The following is a 27,611-nucleotide window of genomic DNA, read 5'->3' on the forward strand; positions in this document are numbered from 1 at the left end:
TGTTACGCGTTAAGGCCACCTTACACCTCGGGAAAATTTTCCTCCGGATTTTGGTCCCCGTGCATTATAAATGGGGCCGGGATTTTGATTTTCCGTGCCCAAATCCCGAAAACATCGCATATGCAAAAATGCATGGGGAAAAAATCCGCGGACCAAATTCCCGAGGTGTGAGGCTGCCTTAAGGTAGCCTCACACCTCGGGAATTTGGTTCGCGGAATTTTTCCCCATGCATTTTTACATATGCGATGTTTCCGGGATTTGGGCACGGAAAATCAAAATCCCGGCCCCATTTAAAATGCACGGGGGCCAAAATCCGCCGGAAAACTTTCCCGAGGTGTAAGGCAGCCTTTACGCGTGGTTCTGAAAATTTACGCGTTGGTTCTGAAAATTGTTATTGTCAGATTTGTTGGATATGATATACTGCGCTGCGTTTGTAATGTTCCCAAATGGGTATTCCGTGTATGGTAGAAAATCGAAAATTTGTTTTCAATAAAATGAAATATCTGCAGTTATCAGACGTCGCAACTCATTTCTGATTAGTGCGCATGATAGTGCATCCATGCGTGGATGATGCGCACTACTAATGACATATTTCAAATTATCGCGACTCGCGTCGCAGCGCGAGTGCTCAATCGCGCGGTCCGGTTTGGTGGCGGCCCGACTATACTTGCACAAAACTTCACGCGGCGAATAACTGTCGAAAGGTATTGCCTGATTTTCTCAAAATTGCACGCGGCGAACCCTGCATGAAAGCGAAGACCACTTTATCAAGAAGACTGGCAGCTCTGGCATTTTTCCATACAAGCGGTCAACTTCATTGCCGACAGAGCCTCTTCTGAGTTAAAGTGGTAGCTTGTTATCTGTGTGGTAGTGATCTTAGCTGACAAAAGTAAATGGGATCTAATAAAGGTGCGGAGGAAGTCGATGTCTGCTGGTGTTAGTTAGCTGTCAACAAATTACTTCTAGAAAAAATATTTTCCACAGTAGGGAAAAGTAGAATTCTACTCTAAATTGTGTCGACATCGCGAATACAGATACAATACTTGGGATCGCAATATGCCAAAAGAATTGTCATAAAGCGTGTATACTAACTATTTTCGCAAATCGCCAGTACCAATCAATTTACATTGGCCATCCACGATTATGCCCTTAGTTAATTGCCTAGCTTCTGGCTATTAGTCAACCGGCACCACGAACCCTCGCCGCTTGGTTCGCCGGGTTACAAAATTTCTCTTTTATGTTTATTTTGCTGAAGATCTACCAACACAAGCAAAAGTCGCTGAACCCCTCACCTTTTTTTTGCAATGGAATATAGCTGTCAATTCACAAAACAAACCACACGGAATCACAAATCAGCTCAGTTTTGTACAGGCAGAAAAATTCCTCGTGAAAATGAGTTTGAAACAAAAAGAGTTTTTCGTGGCAATTTAGAAAAAAAAAACAAAAAAACACAACAACACACGAAATTATTATTTGTATGAAAATCTCGCATGGACAGTTCCTTAGTACTTAGCATCAATCATTTTTTCGTAAAAAGTGGAACTAATCAAAATTTGAGCAGTTCCACTTTTTACGAAAAATTAGTAAGATTTTCGTGAGATAAAAAGATACGGCAATACAATTTCACTCAGTCTCTGAGTGAAGAGTGTTCACTTTCTACTATGTCTAGGATAGCAGAACCTTTTCGAACTTTTGGGTTTTGACGTAAACTACGTCTAAGGGGAAGACTCGGATACAGGGTGTAAAATGAAAATTTCAAAGTTGGGGACCGTCACGAAATCATGTAAGATTTGTAACATTAATAGGTCCTTTATCTTTCAATGGATTTTAAAGATTTATATATCAATCGATTCGCAAACTCTCCACCAATTTGCCAGTATTATTGAAACTTTTGAGTATCAACGGTAAACTATTGAAAATTTCTGTTATTTTGTGCATCATGCATCCCCTATGCAGCGCGTTCCAATCCTTGGTAATTGCCTACTTTTAAGGTATTATTAATTGTTGGACTGGGGTGTATGAATGGGGTGGCCCAGCTGATACATAATGGGGTCCCTACTCCCTCACAGAGTGGGAGATGCTGCTAAAGCTGGGTAGTAGTGTCGGTGGGATAGTTCCTTCTTTTCTATATAGAGCGGAATAGTTGGTTCAGTTTACTACATTTGGTTTTACGTAGTTTACGTCGAGCGGTCGTGTCTTGTATACAACCCCAACATTTTAGGCAAGGTAATGATAAAAATTAAGAAAAATCTAGAGTAAATTGTTTCAAATCAAATCATGAAAACAGTCTTCAGTCGAAATGTGAAGGAAATTAACGGGTCCGTACGGAAATTGATATAGAGTGCGGCACTTTAATCGTCAGCTCAAGACAAAATTCCGAATATTATTTGGCTTAAAGTTATGCTGATCTCATAAAATTGAAATACGTTTAATCTCAGTGTACTTCTCGAGAGAAATAAAATTTTATATACATTTCGGCTGAATTATTAGGAGCTGATTTGTGTATTTTTGGGTTTTTTGATCGAATCGCATCAGCCGAAACCCATATAAAAGTTCATTTAATCATCATACAATGTTCTGTGAAATTGTTCTGTAGCATACCAACTGCCGTTTTTGCAATTCTGAGGCCAATCGAGCAATCAGAACCAATTTCCAGATCGAATGAGTGACGGAGGTGTATTTTCCTATACATTTTGGCTGAAATCCCCATACAAACTTCAAATCAAATGCGCCAGCTTATGCAACAATCGATTGAGCTGAAATTTTCAGAGATTGATTTTCTCACCCAAAGACACAATCCTGGGGGGTGCCCCGTGAAATTAGACAACTTTTTGTTTCCTGGGCCAGTCTACTATTCACCCATAAAAATCAAGTAAACGTGGTGCATTAAGCGCGGCGATCCCTTTCCTTAAGGGTATGCCGCGTGCAATTTTGAGAAAATCAGGCAATAAGCCATTTTATAGAAAGCTCAAATGACAGGAGACCAAATACTAATATTTACATTTTACAAGGAACATTTGCGAAAATGAAATGAAATGATGATGATGATGACGAAATGATGATGGTTTACATGCAAATTTACCAAAACAAAGACCGAGCCGTCCACTCAAAATTTCGATCAGCTGTTCGAATCTGTCTCATAAAATGGCTTATACGGATTGTTTACGAGGAGGTGGGGGGTTCTTGAAAACAACGTTTTTGGCGTTACGTAATATTTGAACAGCCCAGCGTGTTTAACTGTCAAACTGTCAAAATATGCTCTTTTTAATCGCTCTTTGTTATCTTTTCCATTCCCATTCGTCGAACGTTCGGCTCGCAGTTTTTCGAGTTTTCTGACAATCAAGTCAAGTGGCCGATCAGCTAATCATTCCATTCCGTTTTCGTTTCCGCGGTGAGTCGTTTTCCTGCAGTTCGGGAATCCTTGAAAAAAGCAGCAAAGTATTCTGCGCTGCCGGTTGCATCGTTTCTCTGAATTCACGGAGCTACTAATTGGATACTGTCGGTCCATAGCGGTAGCTTTCAATTTCCGATCGGGTGCAGTATTTTAGTGGTGAGTTTAGTCACGAAGGGGTGGTTACGATACTCAGGAAAATCAATAATTTTGATATTTTGTTTCTCCTTTTTTGGGATAACAGTTTAGGAGAAGAACGGATTCGAACGATGGCTGATCGGCAAAATGCTGCGGTTGCAACGGAGGACGTTAGACTTGACAAAGACAAGAATGGGGAAACGGCACCCGTTGCCGTCGCAGCCGTGGACGGTGGAAAGGCGGCCAAGGCCAAAAAGAAAAGGAAGAATAAACAGCAGCAGCAACAATTGCAGGATGGTCAGCAGATTAGCGGTTCCGAAGCTAGTCCGGTGTTTTTGACCACTGCCGGTCAAGATGAGGCGGCTCCGTCCGGTTCTGGAATTGCTTTACCCGGGCCAGGTTGGTATAAATTTCTGGCGTAAGAACCTTTTAAAAAAGTAGTTCGACATGAACAAAATTGAGTGGTCCTATTTTGATAGTTACAGTTTGAAGTTAAATAAGTTTACCTTCAAGCTATTTTTGTACCTATATCGGTTTACATTTTTGAACAGCTACATAACCGGAACATATACGTTATGATCGCGTCGCTTTGTCTGGTCTCGTCTGGATACGTGAAGGCTATATTCGCTCCAAAATCAAACTTTTCATAGAAGGCCCGGAGGCCCATAATGTTTAATTTTGTAATTTGTAATTTGTTCATTGGACACGAAAATCTGCTAGTGTGACACTTTGTATCAGGTCAAGGATAAGTCTGCAGAATTTTGGATAATACAATGGATCCAGGATAAAACTAAACAAATAGAAAACAATTAAAACACACGACCATTAACTAAATTAATAACAAACATGTCAAATTAAAATGATAATTTAGTGCTATTGATCTTTGAGCTGCACTTTTGAAAGATGAGATTGATGGTTTCTGCTTCACTTCCAGTGGCAAGTTGTTCCAACATGAAACTCCTGCGATTAGACTACTTTTGCCGCTCGAAGTGATGTGATTTATGTGTGCGCGTATGTGTATTAAAGTGACGCTGCATTTTTCAGCTTTATTGATCGAAGTAGATTTTTTTATGTCTCTATTAACGAGACTTGCAGCGTCACAAACATTTTTAATATTTTCTTAGCCCAAAATCTAAGGGAAATGCACTTTGATTTTGCGCAAATTATTCATAAAACTTATTTTCGCCAAAATATATCAAAGAATTATGCTAGCATTAGTTGATCTTATTCTTTGTATCAGTGGCGTAGCCACGGGGGTGGTTTTGGGCATAAAACCCCCCCCAGAGACAAAATTTTTAGAAGAAATTTTTTTTCTCGAAAAAAAAATGTTCGGAAAACCCCCCTTCCCCCCCCCAGACCAATTTTCTGGCTACGCCACTGCTTTGTATTGAATATGACATGAAAAATACATCATTTATGAAGAACCAACGTACCCGAATAAAATATATGGAAGATATACTCATATTGCGTCAATTTTTCACTTCCTTAGTCATAGTGGCAAGGATCGAATGATCTTTTTTTTTGCACAAAATGACTTTTGTGAGAATCTTTGACCCCTTAACTACAAATAGCTGATCATTATGAGTAAGCTTTCCTTTTAGGCTGAACATTGAAACGCATTTTTCGACCCAAAATGTCCTGCGTCAAATTAGGCACACTAATGCATTGTGATGTTTCTTATTAATCTTATCAGACGAATAGTCAAGGCAGTGCTTAGAAATCTCAATAATAATCCTCATTTCATTTCATTTATTTAGTCTACATCTATACAGATAACACTGAATCAACAATTTGACGCCACAATACACGGTTCGAGGCCGCATCTCTCCATCCTCGAATACGCCCCACGCTCGCCAAGTCGTTCTGCACCTGGTCTGCCCATCTCGCTCGCTGCGCTCCACGTCGTCTCGTACCTGCCGGATCGAAAGCGAACACCATCTTTGCAGGGTTGCTGTCCGGCATTCTTGCAACATGCCCTGCCCATCGTACCCTTCCGGCTTTAGCTACCTTCTGGATACTGGGTTCGCCGTAGAGCTGGGCGAGCTCATGGTTCATTCTTCGCCGCCACACACCGTCTTCTTGTACACCGCCAAAGATGGTCCTAAGCACCCGTCTCTCGAATACTCCGAGTGCTTGCAAGTCCTCCTCGAGCATTGTCCATGTTTCATGTCCGTAGAGGACTACCGGTCTTATTAACGTCTTGTACATGACACATTTTTCGACCGCAGTTTCTTCTGGAGCCCGTAGTAGGCCCGACTTCCACAGATGATGCGCCTTCGTATTTCACGACTAACGTTGTTGTCAGCCGTTAGCAAGGATCCGAGGTAGACGAATTCCTCGACCACCTCGAAGGTATCCCCGTCTATCGTAACACTGCTTCCCAGGCGGACCCTGTCGCGCTCGGTTCCACCCACAAGCATGTACTTTGTCTTTGACGCATTCACCACCAGTCCAACTTTTGTTGCTTCACGTTTCAGGCGGGTGTACAGTTCGGCCACCTTTGCAAATGTTCGGCCGACAATGTCCATGTCATCCGCGAAGCAAATAAATTGACTGGATCTGTTGAAAATCGTACCCCGGCTGTTACACCCGGCTCTCCGCATGACACCTTCTAGCGCAATGTTGAACAACAGGCACGAAAGTCCATCACCTTGTCTTAGTCCCCGGCGCGATTCGAACGAACTGGAGTGTTCGCCCGAGATCTTCACACAGTTTTGCACACCATCCACCGTTGTTTTGATCAGTCTGGTAAACTTCCCAAGGAAGCTGTTCTCGTCCATAATTTTCCATAGCTCTACGCGATCTATACTGTCGTATGCCGCCTTGTAATCAACGAACAGATGGTGCGTTGGGACCTGGTATTCATGGCATTTTTGAAGGATTTGCCGTACAGTAAAGATCTGGTCCGTTGTCGAGCGGCCGTCAACGAAGCCGGCTTGATAACTTCCCACGAACTCATTCACTAATGGTGACAGACGACGGAAGATGATCTGGGATATCACTTTGTAGGCGGCATTAAGGATGGTGATCGCTCGAAAGTTCTCACACTCCAGTTTGTCGCCTTTCTTGTAGATGGGGCATATAACCCCTTCCTTCCACTCCTCCGGTAGCTGTTCGTTTTCCCAGATTCTGACTATCAGTTTGTGCAGGCAAGTGGCCAGCTTTTCCGGGCCCATCTTGATGAGCTCAGCTCCGATACCATCCTTACCAGCTGCTTTATTGGTCTTTAGCTGTTGAATGGCATCCTTAACTTCCCTCAAGGTGGGGGCTGGTTGGCTTCCATCGTCCGCTGAACTGACGTAGTCATCTCCTCCGCTGCCTTGACTTTCATTGCCTGTACTCTCAGCGCCATTCAGATGTTCCTCGTAGTGCTGCTTCCACCTTTCGATCACCACACGTTCGTCCGTCAAGATGCTCCCATCCTTATCCCGGTACATTTCGGCTCGCGGCACGAAGCCTTTGCGGGATGCGTTGAGCTTCTGATAGAACTTGCGTGTATCTTGAGAACGGCACAGCTGTTCCATCTCCTCGCACTCCGCTTCTTCCAGGCGGCGTTTCTTCTCCTGAAAAAGGCGGGTCTGCCCGCTCCGCTTCCGTCTATAACGTTCCACGTTCTGCCGGGTACCTTGCTGCAGCGCGACCGCCCGCGCTGCGTCCTTCTCCTCCAGAATCTGTCTGCACTCTTCGTCGAACCAATCGTGCCGTCGACTTCGACCCATATACCCGACCTTGTTCTCCGCTGCGTCGTTAATAGCTGCTTTGACTGTATTCCAGCAGTCCTCAAGAGGGGCCCCATCGAGCTCACCCTTTTCCGGCAACGCTGCCTCGAGATGCTGCGCGTATGCAGTGGCGACATCAGGTTGCTTCAGTCGCTCTAGGTCGTACCGCGGCGGTCGTCGGTACCGAACATTGTTGATGACGGATAGTTTTGGGCGCAGTTTAACCATCACCAGATAGTGGTCAGAGTCGATGTTAGCGCCACGATATGTCCTGACGTCGATAATGTCGGAGAAGTGCCGTCCATCAATCAGAACGTGGTCGATTTGTGATTCTGTCTGCAGTGGCGATCTCCAGGTGTACCGATACGGGAGGCTGTGTTGGAAGTAGGTGCTGCGAATGGCCATATTCTTGGAGGCGGTGAAATCAATTAGTCGTAGGCCGTTTTCGTTCGTCAGCCGGTGAGCGATGAACTTTCCAATAGTCGGTCTAAACTCCTCCTCTTGGCCAACCTGAGCGTTCAAATCTCCTATGATGATTTTGACGTCGTGGCTTAGGCAGCTGTCGTACTCACGTTCCAGCTGCGCGTAGAATGCGTCCATCAGTGCTTCCGGAGTGTGGGCTATGGACGTTGATTATGCTGAAGTTGAAGAACCGGCCTTTGATCCTCAACCTGCAACCTGCATTCTCTCGTTGATCGGCCACCACCCGAACACGCGCCTTTGCATGTCACCCATCACTATGAAAGCTGTTCCCAGCTCGTCTGTGTTGCCGCAGCTCTGGTAGATGGTATGATTACCTCTAAACGTTCGCACCATTGATCCCTTCCAACAAACCTCCTGCAGCGCTACGATGCCGAATCCACGGTCCTTGAGCACATCGGCGAGTATGCATGTGCTCCCGATGAAGTTGAGAGATTTGCAGTTCCACGAACCGAGTTTCCAATCGCTAGTTTCTTTTCGTCGCAGTGGTCTTCGCCGATGGTTCCGGTCCGTACTCTCTTGTTGATTGTTCGTTGCTTATGATTTTTTAAAGGCTGGCTTGCAGGGCCTGACACCAAACCTCCTAAATTTCCGGAGGACCATTCCTCCTTATTCCCGCTGGACCATGGGGCACAGTTTCACTTAGAGTCCCTCACTGGCACTCGGACGATAATCAGCCGCCCCTAACATGGGGAACAGAAACAGACGCTGTTGTAAGCCGCTCCTAACATGGAGAACAGACGCTCAGTAAGATTTGCACCTCCGGAGAGGAGCAAACCCCCCTTCCCTGTCAGCATACGACCATAGTTCCCACCGGGGTTGGTTACCCGATCTTCCCTAAGGTTGCTCGTATCCCGGCCAGCACCACGAGGAGGTAGAGATAGGAGTTGCTGGGTAAGAGGCTAAGGACCGCGAGATGGGGTCTATTTTATTCCTTCAGGTACGCGAAGTACCAATGGTACGCTTTACCCAGCATTTGCCGTGCCATACACCGTGTATTATGCCATACATAATACTCCTAGTAAAAGCAATATGTATTCATTTTATTATGACTAACTTTACAGAATATTAGTCAACATTGTATTATTCCACTAAGTGTTCAGCCCACGGTAGTATGCCTTACGCTGTCTTCAATTTTGATGCGTTTTTCACGCGTTCCTTACACGGGATTTGATAATTAATATAATTATTATGCTGTTTTTCAATGCTGGTTTTAAGATTCTTGCGAGAACATAATTTAGTGAGTGAGTGCTAGTAATGGACCCCTTAACGACTTAAAATCGAGCCTCTTGATAAATTGTAGTTTTGCCGCACCAGATGACAAGCAACAGGTATCAGCAACGTGTTTCGTACATAAAACTAGCCAAAACTTTCATTTTTACTACTAAAGCAAGTATTTTAAAATTATGTAGCTATCATGCCTATTATGGTCCCCCATGTGATTTACATGTTCCATTCCCACATGTGCCTTGAGCCCCCCCTTGTGTGCTAGTAATGGACCCTTTAGTGTAATAACATTTACAAATTAATAAATATAACTAAATTCTTGCTTCCCAGTCCATGACAAATGTATGGAACTGCTGTCCTGTTACATGGAGCAAGTCCACCCGACGGAAGTTTGCAGAAAATAGTCGATTCCAGCGTTTAATTTGAGGTTTTGTTCAGGGGGTCCATTATACACACGGGGTCCATTACTAGCACTCACTCCCTACACTCAGGAAAATCGACACATACTTTATGGTAAAAATCCATATATTTTGAAATATGCATATCATGCGTCGGCACATACCTTATTATAAATTGCATACGAATTCAAACATGAATACTATGACTCACATGGATAATATGTGTGAACACTTATGCAATGCATGTGGGCGCATGGAAAAAATATGTCGGAAATATGGCATCCATTTCGCTATCCGCATTGCAAAAATCCATGTGTGAACTCATGGATATAATGCGGAGTTTTTTTTGAGTGTATGTTTGTAGTTTTGTGTAATCTTCATTAATAAAATGTATATAGACGGGCAGCTCATATTTTTGATATATATCTGCCGGTCACAAAACATTTACATATTGGTAGCTTAAACGTTATTCTTCAAGGGTTTAGTACTGAAACGTGCTGAAAAGTCGGTGAAAAATATTAAAGATATCAGTAAATTCTTCTGAATTAACTGAGCTCTCGGTTAAAATTTTCTTTTACCGAATTAAATCTGTAAAAACCCAAATTAATCCACCTAGCGTTGGTGGTGCCTTTCTCGCATTTAGTTAAGACACCAACCTTATATGGGGTTTATATGTTCCGATGTACCATTTTCTTCATAACTTTTAAACGCAATGACCGATCGTTATAAAATTCAATAGTGATCAACAAGGCTTTGTCCCCTGTCGAATGAGAATGTCGGTGAATGAGAAAATCGGTTAAGGATTACTATACGAAAAGTTGTCTAATGTTTTTTATAGCTTTTGTGCACACACATACACACACATACACACATACATACACACGGGCAGACAGACATGTGCTCAGCTCGTCGAGCTAAGCGGACTGGTATATAATACTATGGGTCTCAGAGGCTTCAATAAAAAGTTCGTTTTCGGAGTGAAATGATAGCCTTTCGGTACAACTTAGTTGTACGAGAAAGGCAAAAAGATTACCGAGCTGAAATTCTCGATTTAAGTGTGTACGGTTTTCAACTGGAATCCGAAACACACTAATATGTTTGGCAATAGTGTGAGTCACTCAAAAAAAAATTCAACTTTCGATGATAATGACACAAAATGTATAAAACATAGTTTCCCAGAGTGATATGTCGCTACCTGTGTAAATCTTATGGAAGGCGGTCGCGACCCCTCAACTTTGGAAAGCTACGGTATAATAAGTATGGGATTTTTTCAAGCATCATGAGTATTTCACGGTTTGTATCTGTCACTACTAATTACTATTCATTACTGTTATTAATATTTTGAATTAGATTTCCGCATTGCATTTCTGAAAGTTTCTTAATTATGAGACTTTGCCTTTTTGCCTTTCTCGTACAACAAAGTTGTACCAGAAGGCTATAATTTCACTCCAAAAGCCAAATTTTGATAGAAGGCTCGGAGACCCATAGTGTTATATACCAATCGACTCAGCTCGAAAAACTGAGCACATGTCTGACTGTGTGTGTGTGTGTGTGTGTGTGTGTAGCCCCGGGAATTTTTTATTGTTAAACACGTTTCATATAGAAGGACTTGACCGATTCGAGTGCAACTAGTTTCATTCGACGGAGAAACTTTCCTAGTTGGACACTATTGTTTTTGTTTGCTAATATCTCATGCGGTTTGAATAATATTTCTATTTTTCTTTTATCAAATACGCTGTGTACATGCACATTTTAAATCATTAATCAATTTAGCCGTGACGCAATCCATTACTCTCATAGTTGAGTTATTTTTAAGCAGCGTGATAAAATCGCATCAAAGCTATTAACCGCCTAAATGTAGGCAATTTACGTTGCATTTACCATACTAATTCGAATTCAACACATTGAATCGAGAAAGGCATAATCACCACTGGGGGATAAATTTGGGTTTTTACAATTAAATTCAAAACAATAGTGATAGCTAAAAAGGAAGTACGAGTCCTCCTGACCTGTAAGGTCAAAGGTATTTTCGACGGATTCATTTAAAATAAGAACTTTTTTTAATAACCGAAACTTTAGTTTTGATCGTTTTCTTAGCTAAGTATTATTCAGGGTGGCCACTGAACCGGGAAAACCTGGAAAACCGGGAATTAACCGGGAATTAGATAGAACCGGGAAAAACCGGGAATTTGATTTTTAGTTTTGTTTCGATAGATTAAATAAAATCTATCTTCCACTAATTAACTTCTTGTTTGTTTTTTAAAACAATTTTTCTGATAATTGTTTACATTCTATTTAAATTTTAGGATTAATGAAATGCTGTTTGAATGACTTTTGTTATAAAATGATTATAGTTTTTTTTATTGGGATGTACATTATTACAAGGAATTTTTATGAGCTCAGAAATCCCAATTTTCCGTGGTTTCTCAACAGTTGAATAACTTCTTCGTTTCCAGCATAACAACACAGAAATTCTTTGACAATCATAGGTTTTAGAAATCACGTCTTAACTCAAGAATTATGTTTACAGAAATTTATCAATCTTTTAAAATGATTTTTTTCGGATTTTCTGGAAGATTTTGCCCTCAGTATTGAGGGTTATGAGTTTGAGTCCTATCGAAGGAAAGTGGTTACCTCCAATACACTTTTCATATCAAAATCTTCCACATAATGTACATATTTACATGAGAGATTTTCAGAGAACGGTAAATAAATAAAAACGCATCTTAAGTGCCAGAGATTTCAGAAATTTCAGGAATAATTTTTTCAGTTCAAAGATTGAAGAAATCATAGCCGATAACCCTTTTACTTATAAGATCCTTTCACGTATCTCAGCTTTCTTCTCCAAATACAAATAGATTAGCTTCTAAATCTGCTTGGTATTATATGTTTCTTAGTTAAAACTTCTATTTTTTTTCTATTCAAGAAAACACTTACCGTCTAAAAATGTGATTGATAATTTTAGAAAATTATATCAGCATTAAAGAATTTCCTAAATATCAATAATCATTCTAAAGCTAAGATATTAAACTGGAATCTTAACGTCGAATTCGTTTTTAAACCTGGATCAGTGCCAACCCGAACCCTGAATAAAAAAACATTTTCAGTTCCATCTGTCATTGGATATGTTGGTGTGCGTAGCATCGTGTTTGTTTTGATTCGAAACATATGATCCAGGACATCCAGTGCACTGGCAGTGCGTTGGACTAATCAGATCATGATAAATAAATATGTTTAAGTGCGTGAACTGATTTTTGCGGATAGTGGAATTTACTTTTGGGTGGATATAAACAGGGAAACTGCTCCTGGAATTCATCTCATGGCTTTGATATTCAAAAACATAAAAAAAAAGCAATGGAAAGATATTTGGATTGTTTATTATTTTTGTGATTTTTCTAAGCAATGAGCAGGCATGTTGACAAAAAACCCAGATTAATCCACCTAGCGGTGATGGCGCCTTTCTCGCGTAAAAAGGTAATAAATGTAGGTTTACGCTTACACCTCGATGATGTAAAAGAAAGGCAAAACAGTTACACCGTCTAATGTTATGATAGAAAATTTAGAAAGAAAATTACTAGTAGACGACAGATGGCGCTGTCAAAAGTTTCTCGAATTTCCTATGGTCGAATTTTGACTTTCGGACAATTTAGTACTATGAAACTGAACGAAGAGCATACTTACGCCTAAATGCGTGCAACACGAGCATCTTTATAGTACGATGAAACTCTTAATGGGAAGCCACGGAAAAATATTCATAGATGCAAGGCATTTTTCATAACACATTATTGTTCTATGTGACTATGTCTCATCACTATTTTAATATTATCTATTTTTTGCAATTTGCAATTATTATGAAATTCAATAGTGATCAACAGCGTTTTAGTCTCTGTCGGATGCAACTTGTTGCAAGAAAATCGATTAAGTGTTTCTATGTGAAAATTTGGCTAATGTTTTTTATGGCATTTTGTGCACACACACACACACACGCACACACATACACACACACACGCACACACGGACAGACAGACATTTATTCAGCTCATCGAGCTGAGTCGAATGGTATATAACACTATGGGTCTCCGGGACTATCAAAAGTTCGATTTTGGAGTGAAATGATAGCCTTTCGGTACAACTTAGTTGTACGAGAAAGGCAAAAAGGTGCTCCATTTCTTTGTTTCCCGTTGAGATGAATATATGTTCAGTAAGAGGGAGATTGGAACAGTTCCCCTATTTAATTATATTCAATAATCCCGTGCACATTTTAATACCAAGAATTCCGTATTTTCGTAAATTCATCTATTTCTGCAAAAGTTTTTTTTTTGGAGAACACTCAGAAGCATGTAATAAAAATTCTCCAGGATTCGCTAATTTTTTTCCTCGCTACCTCTCCTGATAAAGGTAGCCTCACACCTCGGGAAAATTTTCCGCCGGATTTTGGGCCCCGTGCATTTCCAATTTTCAAGAATCTCCCGGAGGAATTGCTCTAGGTACTTCCGGGGGAATTTATGTACGAAACTTGCGGAGCAATTCCTGAAGGATACTTCGAGTAAGTTCCTGTATGCTAGAAGGATTTCCTGAAGGAATTATATTGTTAAACGCACGAAAGAGTTTTTGGAAGAATTTCAAAAGAAATTCTGCATAAGAAATAATTCTATTCGGTATTCCTCAAATATATTTTTCTGACAATTCTTGGCGGATTTTGTGAACGGGTTTCAAGGGGAATTCCCAAACTACATTAGGCTTTCAGCGATCGTGTACGTACACGCACGTTTCACTCACACTTTTACTCGGTTTGTTTGCAACCACGAGCAGCTGTCACGGCAAAATCAAATGGGATTGTTTGCAACCACGAACCTGCGTTCGTGTTGGTGAGAAATGTCGGCGAGACCCTAATAATTCCATCCACCGACTTAATTTAGTACACCATCTGTGAGGAAAACCTGAATGAACTTATGAATACTGAATTAAAACAGAATCTAGACAACAGTACCGGATTAATTTCATTTTAAACTACAATAACAAATATCACAAAATTCCCGGAAAATTTTATTTTAATAAACAGATAGTTTCGTTTCTCCCTTCTGCTTGTTTATTCCGGCCAGTCCCACCCACCCACATGGTTTTGACAGTTGTAGTACAGTTGTATTGGTGAACCCGGTGCGAAACCGTGAAACAACACATGTGCAAACCCGACCGCTTTTGGGTTGGAATAAAGAGGCTGCACTCATAACAAAGAGATGAAGTGTCAAAATTGGAACAGCGCATTTGCTGTCAAATTAGTTGTTCCAATCGAGTACAAGGTTGTTAAAGGTAGGAGTGTTGCGTCTCTTTGTTTTTAATCCAGGCTCGTTAGGTTGGAACTAACTAACAATTTTTTTTAAGCCGTTTGTCGTAAATTTTTGAACGCCCTACTTATACACAACTCACAAATGAATCATGCCATACATTGAAAGATCTTTATTCTGGGCCTATCCAGGGCAGCAGGGACTGTGTCCAAGGGCTTGATTCTTGATGATCCCTCCCCAGGCCATCTGCGAGTTCTGGGGCTTGCCTAGGATGTGGTGGGGTTTGACAGTGGGTCCTGTTAAATTCCTATAAAAAGCTGCATGTATCCGCAAGTAGGCCCCGCCAAAGCGACCGTGTGCCGTTCAAAGCGCACAAGCCCAAGTCCTGGTGTCAGGTGGGACACAAAACAGACCTGACACGAAAGCCCTCCGACAAGATAGGCCGCCTGGAAAACCAATAATCACGAACAATATAAGAGATAATACGAATCGATATAATCGGCAAAGACCTAGACGATGAATAAAGGATCTGGATTGGAAACTTGGAACATGGAACTGCAAGTCGCTAGGTTTCGCATGTTGCGACAGGATGATCTACGGTGAATTACATCCCCGAAACTTCGACGTCGTGGCGCTGCAGGAGATTTGCTGAACAGGACAGAAAGTGTGGAAAAGCGGACATCGAGCGGCTACCTTCTACCAAAGCTGTGCCACCTCCAACGAGCTGGATACTGGCTTCATAGTGCTGCGCCAACGTGTGATTGGGTGGCAGCCAATCAACGCAAGGATGTGCAAGCTGAGGATAAAAAGCCGTTTCTTCAACTATAGCATCATCAACGTGCACTGCCCACACGAAGGGAGACCCGACGACGAGAAAGAAGCGTTCTACGCACAGCTGGAGCAGACATACGATGGATGTCCACTGCGGGACGTTAAAATCGTCATCGGTGACATGAGCACACAGGTAGGAAGGGAGGAAATGTATAGACCGGTCATCGGACCGGATAGTCTGCACACCGTATCGTATGACAACGGCCAACGATGCATAAACTTCGCAGCCTCCCGCGGAATGGTAGTCCGAAGCACCTTCTTTCCCCGCAAAAATATCCCCAAGGCCATATGGAGCTAACCAAGAAACGGAAACCCTAATCGACGGTAAATTCTTCTCCGACATCACGAACGTCCGCACTTACCGCAGTGCGAATATTGAATCCGACCACTACCTCGTTGCTGTATGCCTGCGATCAAAACTCTCGAAGGTGTACAACACGCGTCAAAGTCGGACCATCATCTGTCTGTCCCATACATCATCTATTCATCGACTTCAAAGCCGCATATGATACAATCGATCGGGACCAGATATGGCAGCTAATGTACGCACCCAGATTTCCGAATAAACTGACACGGTTGATCAAAACGACGATGGATCGGGTGATGTGCATAGTTCGAGTTTCAGGGGCATTCTCGAGTCCCTTCGAAGCCCGCAGAGGGTTATGGCAAGGTGATGGTCTTTCGTGTCTGCTGTTCAACATCGCTTTGCAAGGGGTAATACGAAGAGCAGGGATTAACACGAGTGGTACAATTTTCAATAAGTCCGTCCAGCTATTTGGCTTCGCCGACGACATAGATATTATGGCACGTAACTTTGAAAAGATGAAGGGAGCCTACATCAGACTGAAGAGGCAAACTAAGCGGATCGGATCGGGTTCAAGAGAAGACAATGTGAGCCACCCACCTCGAGTTTGCATCGGTAGTGACGAAATCGAGGTGGTAGAAGAATTTGTATACTTGGACTCACTGGTAACTACCGAAAATGATACCAGCAGAGAAATTCGGAGACGCATAGTGACTGGAAATCGTACGTACTTTGGACTCCGCAAGACGGATCGAATAGAGTTCGCCGCCGTACCAAACTGACAATCTACAAAACGCTCATTAGACCGGTAGTCCTCTGAGGACACGAGACCTGGACGATGCTCGTGGAGGACCAACGCGCACTTGGAGTTTTCGAAAGGAAAGTGCTGCGTACCATCTATGGTGGGGTGCAGATAGCGGACGGTACGTGGAGGGCACGTAGCCAGAATGTCGGACAGTAACCCGGTGAAAATGGTTCTCGACAACGATCCGACGGGCACAATAAGGCGCGGTGCGCAGCGGGCAAGGTGGATCGATCAGGTGAAAGATGACTTGCGGACCCTCCGTAGACTTCGTGGTTGGCGACGTGTAGCCATGGACCGAGCCGAATGGAGAAGACTCTTATATACCGCACAGGCCACTTCGGCCTTAGTCTTAATATAAATAATGATAGTAAACCAGTTGCTAGAAATTAATGAGAAAATTACTCGAGGAACTCGAAGAGCAATGTGTTCTCAAGAGTTTTTAATGGAACTTAGACCGATACAAATATTTAAAAACTATTCTGTCGCCTCCCCCCCCCGGATTTTTTTGCCCAAAAATAATATTTTGAGGGGGTAACAAAAAAAAACAACAAATCCGAGGAGTTTTTTATTTTTTTTTTCATTTTAATATTTATTTTGTATTACCCCCTCCCCCCCTCTCCTTGATCTTCAGGAGACCAATAGGACAAAATGTTAATTAAATATTTGTAACGGCCTTATTGATGAAAATTAATTTTGGTAAATAATTTCAGATATTTTTTTCATGAAAACCGATTAATCTAAGAGAAATTAGAAGGATTCATGAAAAGACTGTGGGCGAACGTGAACAGTTTTCGAACTATTTTTGATTAATTTTGTTCATAAAATAATGTGGAGTTCTGAAGGAATGTTTGGTAATTGAGAAAATTTTGTTTAATTTTATTTTATTTTAGATTTTTTTTAATCCAGAATATTTCTCTAACTTTTTACATAGAACATCAAAAATAAGTTTCATAGCTTTGAAAATTCTAATATTGCAATACTGGGTGAAAACTTTCCAACTTTAAATGTGGTGAAAAATCGGCATAAATAAATAATATTAAAAAACAAAGTTCTAAAATTTCAAAATTTTACCGCACTAGGTAAGATCGATTCAACAAAGTGGTTTTGAGCCGTGAAAAAAAAACTAGAACCTATTTGAAAATTAAGGAGTGGAATAGAACTTGACTAGAACAATAGAAATTGCAGACAACTGGACAGAAATTTCGTGAACATTGTTTGGACATGTACATTGGACATGATTGTAACTCATAGGCAGTGTTGGTAAAATCACTCATAAATCTCAATCAACGAGCGCTCCCGTGCGAACGAAATCGTCTGCGATTTTAAAGGAATGCATCACGCTTGAATTTTTCATGCCAAAACGCATCATTTCACTCATTTGCCAAAAAATCATTTTGGTTCAAAAACGCATTTGATATCAATTTGGGGGCAATTTATTACTTATACATAAAAGAGTGTCTAATATTTTATGCGACAAACGTAAATTCACTTACAATGTTATGAAAACTCATATGTGAATATGTACGTTGTGTGGAAGATATTGATTTGGAAAATGTATTGGAGGTAACCACTTTCCCTTCGATGGGACTTGAACCCATGACCCTACAGTACGCTAGACTGGTGCTTTAACCAACTAAGCTACGAAGGACCTCCGTCGGCCTTCGCAACCTAGCGGCTACTGAACGAGCTCGAGATTCCCAAATTGGACGCATAGTCAAATCACTCGCAATCCATTACTCAAGCCAATACTTCCACATGTGTATTGTACACGTCCACATTAGAGGAGCGTGAGTATTTAGAATGTCTGGCGGCTATACACATTCTTCATCAGCAACGGTACTGATCAAGTGAGGTTGTGTAAGCTATTTGCCAGTCGGTCGTCAAGCTCAGACCCGACCGCATTGCGTAGGCAAGAGCACGCAACTCAAGTTCAGTTCAATCAAAGGTAATTGCCTATTTCCGGGGATTAAACCACCCGACTTGGACGTTAATAGGGTCATGGGTTCGAGTCCCATCGAAGGGAAAGTGGTTACCTCCAATACATTTTCCAAATCAATATCTTCCACATAACGTACATATTCACATATGAGTTTTCATAACATTGTAAATTAACGTCCAAGTCGGGTGGTTTAATCCCCGGAAATAGGCAATTACCTTTGATTGAACCGTAAATTCACTGTTTTTAACGAAGGAGAACAAAAGAAAACCTACGATGATTCAAATGGATGATTCAACTCATCCATGAGTTTTTAGGTGCTGAGTTGGGTGCTATTCAACTCACGCTTGATTTGAATCATTCATGAGTTTTGAGATTTTGAGTTTTTACCAACACTGCTTATAGGATAGGGGCTGTCCATAAACCACGTAGACTCTTGAGGGGGAGGGAGGGGTTTCGAAAAAGTCTACGATAGTCTACGAAGGGGGACGGGGGGGTATACCAATAGTCTACGTGGATTTTTTGATTTTATGTTTTTTTAAAGCGATTTATACATCAGCTTCAAAAGTAAGTTCACTTGTTTAATTTTTCTAGGATGTTCCGGTTTTTTTCGCAAGACTTTACCGATATAACCTCTTGCATTTCTCCATAAAAAATTAATGAATTTCACTAAAGTAAAAGTCTGAGCTACGGCCTAAAACTATCATGGATTTCACCAGGAAATTCTTCTGTGTTGAGCAGGAAAATTCTCCAAGGTATGCTATAAAAACTTTCGAATTTTTTTCAAAATCTTCGCTTGGATTTTACTGCAGATTCCTACTAGAATTTCGTTTGATTTTCGGCAGGAACTTCTTTGCAAACTATGGAAATTATGTCGTACTTTAACGGATTTTTTTTTGGAATTTACAAAAGAAACATTTTGGAATATCAAAGAAAAGGCTTTGGAATGCCCAAAAGATATTCTTTGGAACTTGTAAAGGGAATTCTCCGAAATTTCCGCGAGAAACCCTTCAGAATATTCACTGGCGATTTTCTGGGAAGTCCCCGAAATTTTTTGCTGAATTTCGAAAATTCTTCGGAATTTTCGCGAGGAATCTATCTTATATATAAAAATGAAATGGTCTGTGTTCGAATCCGCATAACTCGAGAACGGCTGGATAGATCATCTTCATTCCTTCAGCAGATGTGTTCATTGTCGTTTCCGACGGGTTTATATGATATTTCCTCATGCGAAACTCACGAGCAAGATTGAGTAAAGCGTGATGAGCTAAAATTAAGATTCGTATGTGAATTTCGCATGGGAAGTTCACACGGCGCATTTTCGCCTACTATGCAGGACAACGTCTGCCGGGTCGACTAGTTCTTTGTAATTATAAGCAAAAATATTTGAAATGCCCGTGGAAAATTCTCATTCGTAAATTTCTTCGGCAGTTCTAATGTAAATTCTTTGGAATTATCGATGAAAATTTTTCGAAATTTCTAAATAAATTGTTAAAAACTTCCACGAGAAATTATTTGAATTTCCCACCAAAAACAGTTTCCCCAAAAAAATATTTGCAATTTTTGTAAACAGGTCTTTCTAATTTTCATTTCAAAATTTATTCAAACGGGCTTGGTGGTCATATATGGCTACTACTCCTGTTCCATACGCAGGAGGTCGTGGGTTCAATCCCAGGCCCGTACCATTCTTCATACTTTGTATCTTTCTATATATTTCTCATGTTCTAGCAATCGCTAGAACTGGAAATGGGCTTTCATACCGTTTCCATCTTCTATCCTATACCTACAACTTGACTAGTTCTAGCAGGTAACTGTTAGAATTCGAGCAAAAAAATTTAAAATATGAGCGAAATGCTCATTTCGGCATCCAATTAGAATATACTATACCTTCACCCTTTCATTACTATCACAGAACCTAGCCCCCAGATTCCAGTAAAATTCCGCATGAACTCGTGGCGAGTGTAGAGGTGTTCTCGGCTTGCAGTGGGCGAGTGAAACGGGGAAACTTCTGGAGTTTAGAAGAAAAATCTTGGAATTTCAACAGATGATTATTTAGCGGGATATTGCATGGAATTTTCAAGAAAAGCTTCGGAATTATCACGGAGAGTTTTTTGGAGTATTTCAAGGTTATCAATTAGGAAATTTTACTAAATTTCCACGCAAAACTTATTGGAATATAGACTTGACGTTCTCGAATTTTTTTTCTAAATGCTGAAAATTCACGATTTTTACAATTTTGAACCGGCGTTGAGAATTACAGGTCAGATGCGTGACAGATTTTATCAGTGGCGCGCCGATGTAAAAATGTCGGCGGTAGTGGTGCACACCTCTAGGATGAATCGAATTCAACAATAATTAAACAAATTAGCTTTGAGATTTGATTTCAGGAGTTATGGACAGAGGATTAAATTTGATTTCGTTTCAATTTAATTTTTGTTTTGTTGGATTTTATTCAGTGTGATTTTGTTAAGTTTGGTTGATTTCCATATTTTTCCTGTCACATATGATGTTTTGTAAAATTTGGTAAAGTCTACGTAGACATCATGGGGGGAGGGAGGGGTTTTGAAAAAGTCTACGAAAGTCTACTAGGGGGGACGGGGGGGTTTGAAAAAGTGAAATTTCGGTCTACGTGGTTTGTGGACAGCCCCATACTATTAACTGAACGACATATTGACAAACATCCGTTCTCAACTGCATCAAAATAAGGGAAGCTCTTAGATTAATATATTGATTTATTGCATTAGTAATTGAATTAATTTATTGTGAAACAAACATCTTCATTCAAAAGTGTTACTTGGACATGGCATCAGTACCACCCGTTGTCAACATCGACTGCTATTAGGTATTGAATGTCGGCTACAAGAAACAATGAACTTGAAAAACATCTATGTACGTGCTGAGCTTCCATTATTTGTTCGGTTTATAACTGACTGACTGTGGGAAGGGAAATACATCGGTATGATCACAATACGACCCCCGGCCGCAGTGACCTAGTGAGCAACATAACTTGAGTCGTCTGCTAGTATTGTGTATCACATGGAGAGCCCAGCCTTGATAACAGTAGTATATTAAGATTACAACTGGTCAACCATAGAAAAAAAAGTTTGAGTAACACGTTTCTTCAGTTTTCTATTCGTTTTTGGTTTTACTCGAACGCAAGTTAAGGCTCAAATTACCGTCATCCAGTCATTGACAGCCACGTGCTCGTACCACCCCCCAGTAATAAAACCACCCACCGAGGAGAAAAAGCAGTCTGGGGAGAGGAGAAAAAGCAGTCCAGCAAAAGCTGGATGGGGGAAGTATTTTTGTTTCAAAACTACATCATCCAATAGCGAAAACATAACAATATCCGGTGGATGCTTCATTTGGTTGTATTTCGATTTAGTTTTCACAAAAACCGCCTCGGTCCGAGGCGTACCCCTGAACCCCTGAATTCACCACTAGTATTGATGATAAATTAATACTAATTGTATTAAGACAGCACGCAACTCAAGTTCAGTTTAATCAAAGTTAATTGCCTGTTTTCCGCTGAGGGGTGATTCAAATATGACGTCCACTACTTTTTAGGATTTCTAGAGCCCTCCCCCTCTGTCACGCTTTTTTGTATACCTAGTACATGTATTGTCACAAAATCTTACACCCCTCCCCCCCTACAACCATTTTTGAACGACCTCTAAGTTTCGAAGGCCGACGGAGGTCCTTCGTAGCTTGGTTGGTTAGAAAACACCAGTGTAGCGTACTGAGGGTCACGAGACCTGGACGATGCTCGTGGAGGACCAACGCGCACTGGGAGTTTTGAAAGGAAAGTGTAGCGTACCATCTATGGTGGGGTGCAGATGGCGGACGGTACGTGGAGGAAGCGAATGAACCACGAGTTGCAACAGCTGTTGGGAGAACCATCCATCGTTCACACCGCTAAAATCGTAAGACTGCGGTGGGCCGGGCACGTAGCCAGAATGTCGGACAGTAATCCGGTGAATTGTTCTCGACAACGATCCGACGGGAACAAGAAGGCGAGGAGCACAGCGGGCAAGGTGGATCGATCAGGTGGAGGACGATTTGCGGACCCTCCGCAGACTGCGTGGTTGGCGAATTGCAGCCATGGACCGAGCTGAATGGAGAAGACTTTTATGTGCAGCACAGGCCACTCCGGCCTTAGTCTGATAATAAACAAAGCGTACTGAGGGTCGTGGGTTCGGTCCGATAGAAGGAAAGTAATTACTTCCAATACATTTTTCAAATTATAATCTTCCACATAATGTACGTATTCACATCTGCGTTTTCAGAACATTGTAAATTTAAAAAACTTTTTATTTATCTATTTCTCACACCGGGCCGGGGTGGCCTGTGCAGTAAGTAAAAGTCTTCTCCATTCAACTCGGTCCATGGCTGCACGTCGTAAGCCCCGTAATCTCCGCAAATCGTCTACCACCTTGCTCGTTGCGCACCTCGCCTTCTATTGCCCGTCGGATCGTTGTCGAGAATCATTTTCACCGGGTTATTCTCCGACATTCTGATAACGTGCCCGGCCCACCGCTGTTTACCGATTTTCTCGGTGTGAACAATGGATGGTTCTTCCAACAGCTGTTGCAACTCGTGGTTCATTCGCCTCCTTCATGTACCGTCTTCCATCTGCACCCCGTCTTAGATAATACACAACACTTTCTGCTCGAAAACTACAAGGGCACGTTGATGCTCCACGAGCATTATCTAGGTCTCGTGTCCGTAGAGGACTGCCATTATGATGAAAAGTGTTCAAACGTCATTTAGCATGTGTTGTGGAGAAATGAAAAATGGAACATCACATTGTGAAACGGAACGCAGAATTAAAATAAAACAGCAAAGAGAGCAGCCGGAAACCGGTTTATTTGATGCTCATAGAGTAACCAGGGCCCTGTAGCATAATCAGACTAATAATATTAGCTACAAGTTACAAGTTACAAGTCAACAAATTACAAGTACTTGTAATTTGCGTCGCATAATAATGTTTTGCTAACTAATAATATTAGTACTTGTATTATTAGTAAGGTTTAAATTACAAGTCCGTCAGGTTCATTTACCTGTCAAAATTCATCCGACAGTTCACTGTCAATGCGGAGGTAAACTATTTGTTTACGTTTGTTTGCAAATTTGTGGATAGAATATATATTTTGACTGCGACAGTGTTGTCCTACACTCAAGGCAAAAAATTCTGCTCTTTGATTTTACTCCATCTAAACGATTTTATAGTCTCAACTAAGTAAGTTCAACTAATAGAAGGATATTTGAATTTTCTCAAAGTGATGTCAAACTGTCAAAAAAAGGCACAGAGCCATAAGAGCGCGCACTGAAAATACACTGAAGTGTATTTTCAGCGCGCGCGCTCCTGTGGCTCTGGAGTGCATTTTTTTGACAGTTTGCCATGACATTTAGAAATTCCAAATATCCTTCTATTAGTTGAATTTACTTAGTTGAGACTATAAAATCGTTTAGATGGAGTAAAATCAAAGAGCAGAATTTTTTGAATTGAGTGTAGGACAACACTGGACTGCGATAGGTATGCACGGAACACTCTCTGTAAATTTATTGATTCCGCGGTTTAAGCCGGCGGTGGTATCGGCATTTTTAACCAAGCCAATGTAATGCACACTGGAGTCGTTTTTTACGTGGTCTTTGGGATTGACTTAAGTTTTAATTAAGGCGATTTGGAAGTTAGGGGTCGTACACTTATTACGTAAGCATTTTTTCTGGGTTTTTCGACCACCCCTCCCCCCATGTAAGATTTCTTTCATACAAATGATTTTTTATTTATATGGCGCGTAAGAAAACGGCTGACCCCCCCTTCCCCCCTTAGTGCTTACGTAATATGTGTACGGCCCCTTACGCGAACGTATCCTCCATGATAAATTTAATCCCGCTAGACTTGTTGTGGGTTTTTGAAGAGGTTTTAATTTACGTGTATCGTAAGACTTATGCGGGTTAGATTTTGCTTCTAATTCGATTATGAAATTTGGACTCATTTCTTCAGAAAAATATATTAAGCTCTTTTAGTGGAATGTATTCAACCGTCTAAGACGAATTAAGTACTGTCCATTTAATTCCACCAGTTAATTTTCGTTATCTTTGCAGATACGTATTTCGACCACAACTGTGTGGTCGTCTTCAGTGTCTCGTAGTCGAGTCAAGTACGAGACACTGAAGACGACCACACAGTTGTGGTCGAAATACGTATCTGCAAAGATAACGAAAATTAACTGGTGGAATTAAATGGACAGTACTTAATTCGTCTTAGACGGTTGACTCATTTCTTGTTTAGTTCAACATACTAACTGATGAAAATATCGTACTAAATTCTACTCAGAATTTAGGTAGTTTTTCCGTTTTTCCTTTCTTTCCCATGATTGTTGTCAAACATAAAGCAATATACATGGTCTTAAACGAGATTGTTTAGTATAATAATACAATAACACTACAATAATACAAATTTAAGTAAATTAATATATTCTCAATTTTGAGATGAATAAAGTCAACTTTGGGTAAACTAAACTCAGCTTTGGTTAATATGTTTTAAGTGGATTAAGTTAAACTACTAAGTGTTAGGAAACTCATTTTACTCAAAATTGGGTTATTGGTCCAAAGTACGGATTTGAGCTAAGACAACCCACTTTTGAGTAGTTTTGGGTTTCTGTGTACTGCATAATTGCTAATGATCTTTAGCGCTCCACCATTTGAATACTTGATGTCAGCACTTAAATTACTTTTACTATATCCAAAGTCATTTGTCATTTTTCATAATTCTCAGTGTTATATGGGAACGAGAAATTTATTTTTAATGCACAGTATTTCATTATATGGTAATTTGAAGCAACTAGAATAATAGTTTCTTTCTTTGTTAAGTCGTTACAAACAATTAAACTATGCATAATTACTTTGGACAGCTAAAATTATAAAATAAAAGCTACTTGCAAATGTAAATTTCTACTTGTATTTTCTTTATGCAACAGTTACTTGTAAATTCCACTAATATTATTAGTGCGGTTTACTTGTAATATTAGTCTAGTAAATTCATACTTGTAGATTCATTATGCAACAGAAAAATACAAGTTACAAGCGACTCTACTAATATTATTAGTAAAATTTCGATTATGCTACAGGCCCCAGAAGTGATTAATTATTAAGTTCAACCCTAGATAATAATGTCAATTCCAAATTAATTTACAACCAAACCTATAGAATTAGGAAATGATTTAAAACGCAATTTTTGTATACATAATCTTAGTATACAAAATCGACAGAATATTGAATACACTTTTTTTTTAAATTGTTGTCTTTTTTTCAGGCCAACTCCCAAGTCAGGATATGTTGATGAACGTGATAGAGCAGCTGAAGCTCAATTCGCTGAAGCCCGCGAAAACTCAGGAAGAAGCTCTAAACAAGTCATTCAAATTCTGGTCTACCCAGCCTGTTCCTAAAATGGATGAAAAGATTGCAGTCAACGAACCGATTGAAGCCGACAAGCCCATGAGCGAGATTCGCGAGGAACCGTACAGCCTGCCGGAAGGCTTCACGTGGGATACGATGAACCTGGAGGACCCGCTTCAGCTAAAGGAACTCTACACGCTTCTGAACGAGAACTACGTCGAAGATGATGACGCCATGTTTCGGTTCGATTATCAACCCGCCTTCCTTAAATGGGCCCTTCAGCCGCCCGGATGGCGCGCCGAATGGCACTGCGGTGTGCGGGTCGTCAAGTCCGGTCGGCTGGTGGGATTCATCTCGGCGGTTCCCGGGACTTTGAATGTTCACCGGAAGACCCAAAAAATGGTCGAGATTAACTTCTTGTGCGTCCATAAAAAGCTGCGCTCGAAACGATTGGCGCCGGTGCTGATCAGAGAGATTACCAGAAGGGTCAACCGAACTGGTATATTCCAAGCGGTCTACACAGCCGGAGTCGTGCTGCCTAAACCAGTTTCTTCCTGTCGCTATTGGCATCGGTCTCTCAATCCAAAGAAATTAGTTGAGGTAAGTGTAAAAATATTATGTTATTTTTAAACCCAGTTCCATAAAGCTAGCGCACAATTATCTGGAAATACAGTCAGTGACGATTTCAGTTTCCAAGATGCTCCAATTTTTTAACCAGGAAGTTGTTTTCCAAATCAATGTTTGATGGAATGTCAACTAGACCGCAAGAGAATTAACGAATAGACTTCAAATCACTGAATTTCATCTCACAGGTTAAATTTTCCCACCTTTCGCGCAACATGACGATGCAACGAACGATTAAACTGTATAAACTGCCGGACGCCCCGAAAACTCCCGGCTTTCGCAAGCTGCGCGAGTCGGACCTGAAAGCCACCCACGAGCTGCTCGAACGGTATCTGGTCGGGTTCAACCTAACGCCGGTGTTCGACGAGGAGGAATTCCGCCACTGGTTCTCGCCCCAAGACGGCATCATCGATTGCTTCGTGGTGGAAGATCCGGCCACCGGCGAAATCACCGACATGGTCAGCTACTACACGTTACCGTCTACCGTCATGCATCACGCCGTCCACAAGTGCGTCAAGGCTGCTTACAGCTTCTACAACGTATCGACCAAGACGCCCTGGCTGGAGCTGATCAACGATGCCCTTGTCTCGGCGAAGAACCTCAATTTCGATGTGTTCAACGCCCTCGACTTGATGGAAAATCGGAAGTTTTTGGTGCCGCTCAAGTTCGGCATCGGTGATGGCAATTTGCAGTACTATCTGTACAACTGGCGTTGTCCGAGCATGCAACCGGAGGACGTGGGTTTGATTTTGCTGTAAAAGTTGAAACGGACCAAAGACGCTTCGGAACACGTGGGAAATTTAGGTCACGGGCTGAGTTTTATTTTTTTCTGTAATAGGTACTAATAATATCCGTTAGGTACGCAGCGAGGACATGCGGAAGGCGAGGGTGGTGAAATTATAGGATTGAAAGTAAGTCTTATATTATTGAGTAATGTATCATGTATCAAATGTATGTTATCGAACAAGAAATATAAGAAAGGAAGAGCTGGAAGACGACGGTTCTGAAAAAAACAACGTACATATTACGCAATAATGAAGTCTAGATCTTGTCCAATTTTGAAGCCTTGAAA

General features: G+C 41.1%; 1 protein-coding gene across 1 annotated transcript; it reads left to right on the top strand.

The window, feature by feature from the left end:
• The first annotated feature begins 3,297 nt into the window (after nt 1–3,297).
• On the top strand, nt 3,298–27,611 carry LOC134227966 (glycylpeptide N-tetradecanoyltransferase). Its single transcript, XM_062709680.1, has 4 exons — nt 3,298–3,550; nt 3,636–3,928; nt 25,833–26,515; nt 26,728–27,611. Exons 2-4 carry the CDS (start codon nt 3,661–3,663, stop codon nt 27,295–27,297), a joined length of 1,521 nt encoding a protein of 506 aa, XP_062565664.1. The 5' UTR covers nt 3,298–3,550; nt 3,636–3,660; the 3' UTR covers nt 27,298–27,611.

Source organism: Armigeres subalbatus, chromosome 3, assembly GCF_024139115.2.
Source record: "Armigeres subalbatus isolate Guangzhou_Male chromosome 3, GZ_Asu_2, whole genome shotgun sequence".
NCBI classification, from domain to species: Eukaryota; Metazoa; Arthropoda; class Insecta; order Diptera; family Culicidae; genus Armigeres; species Armigeres subalbatus.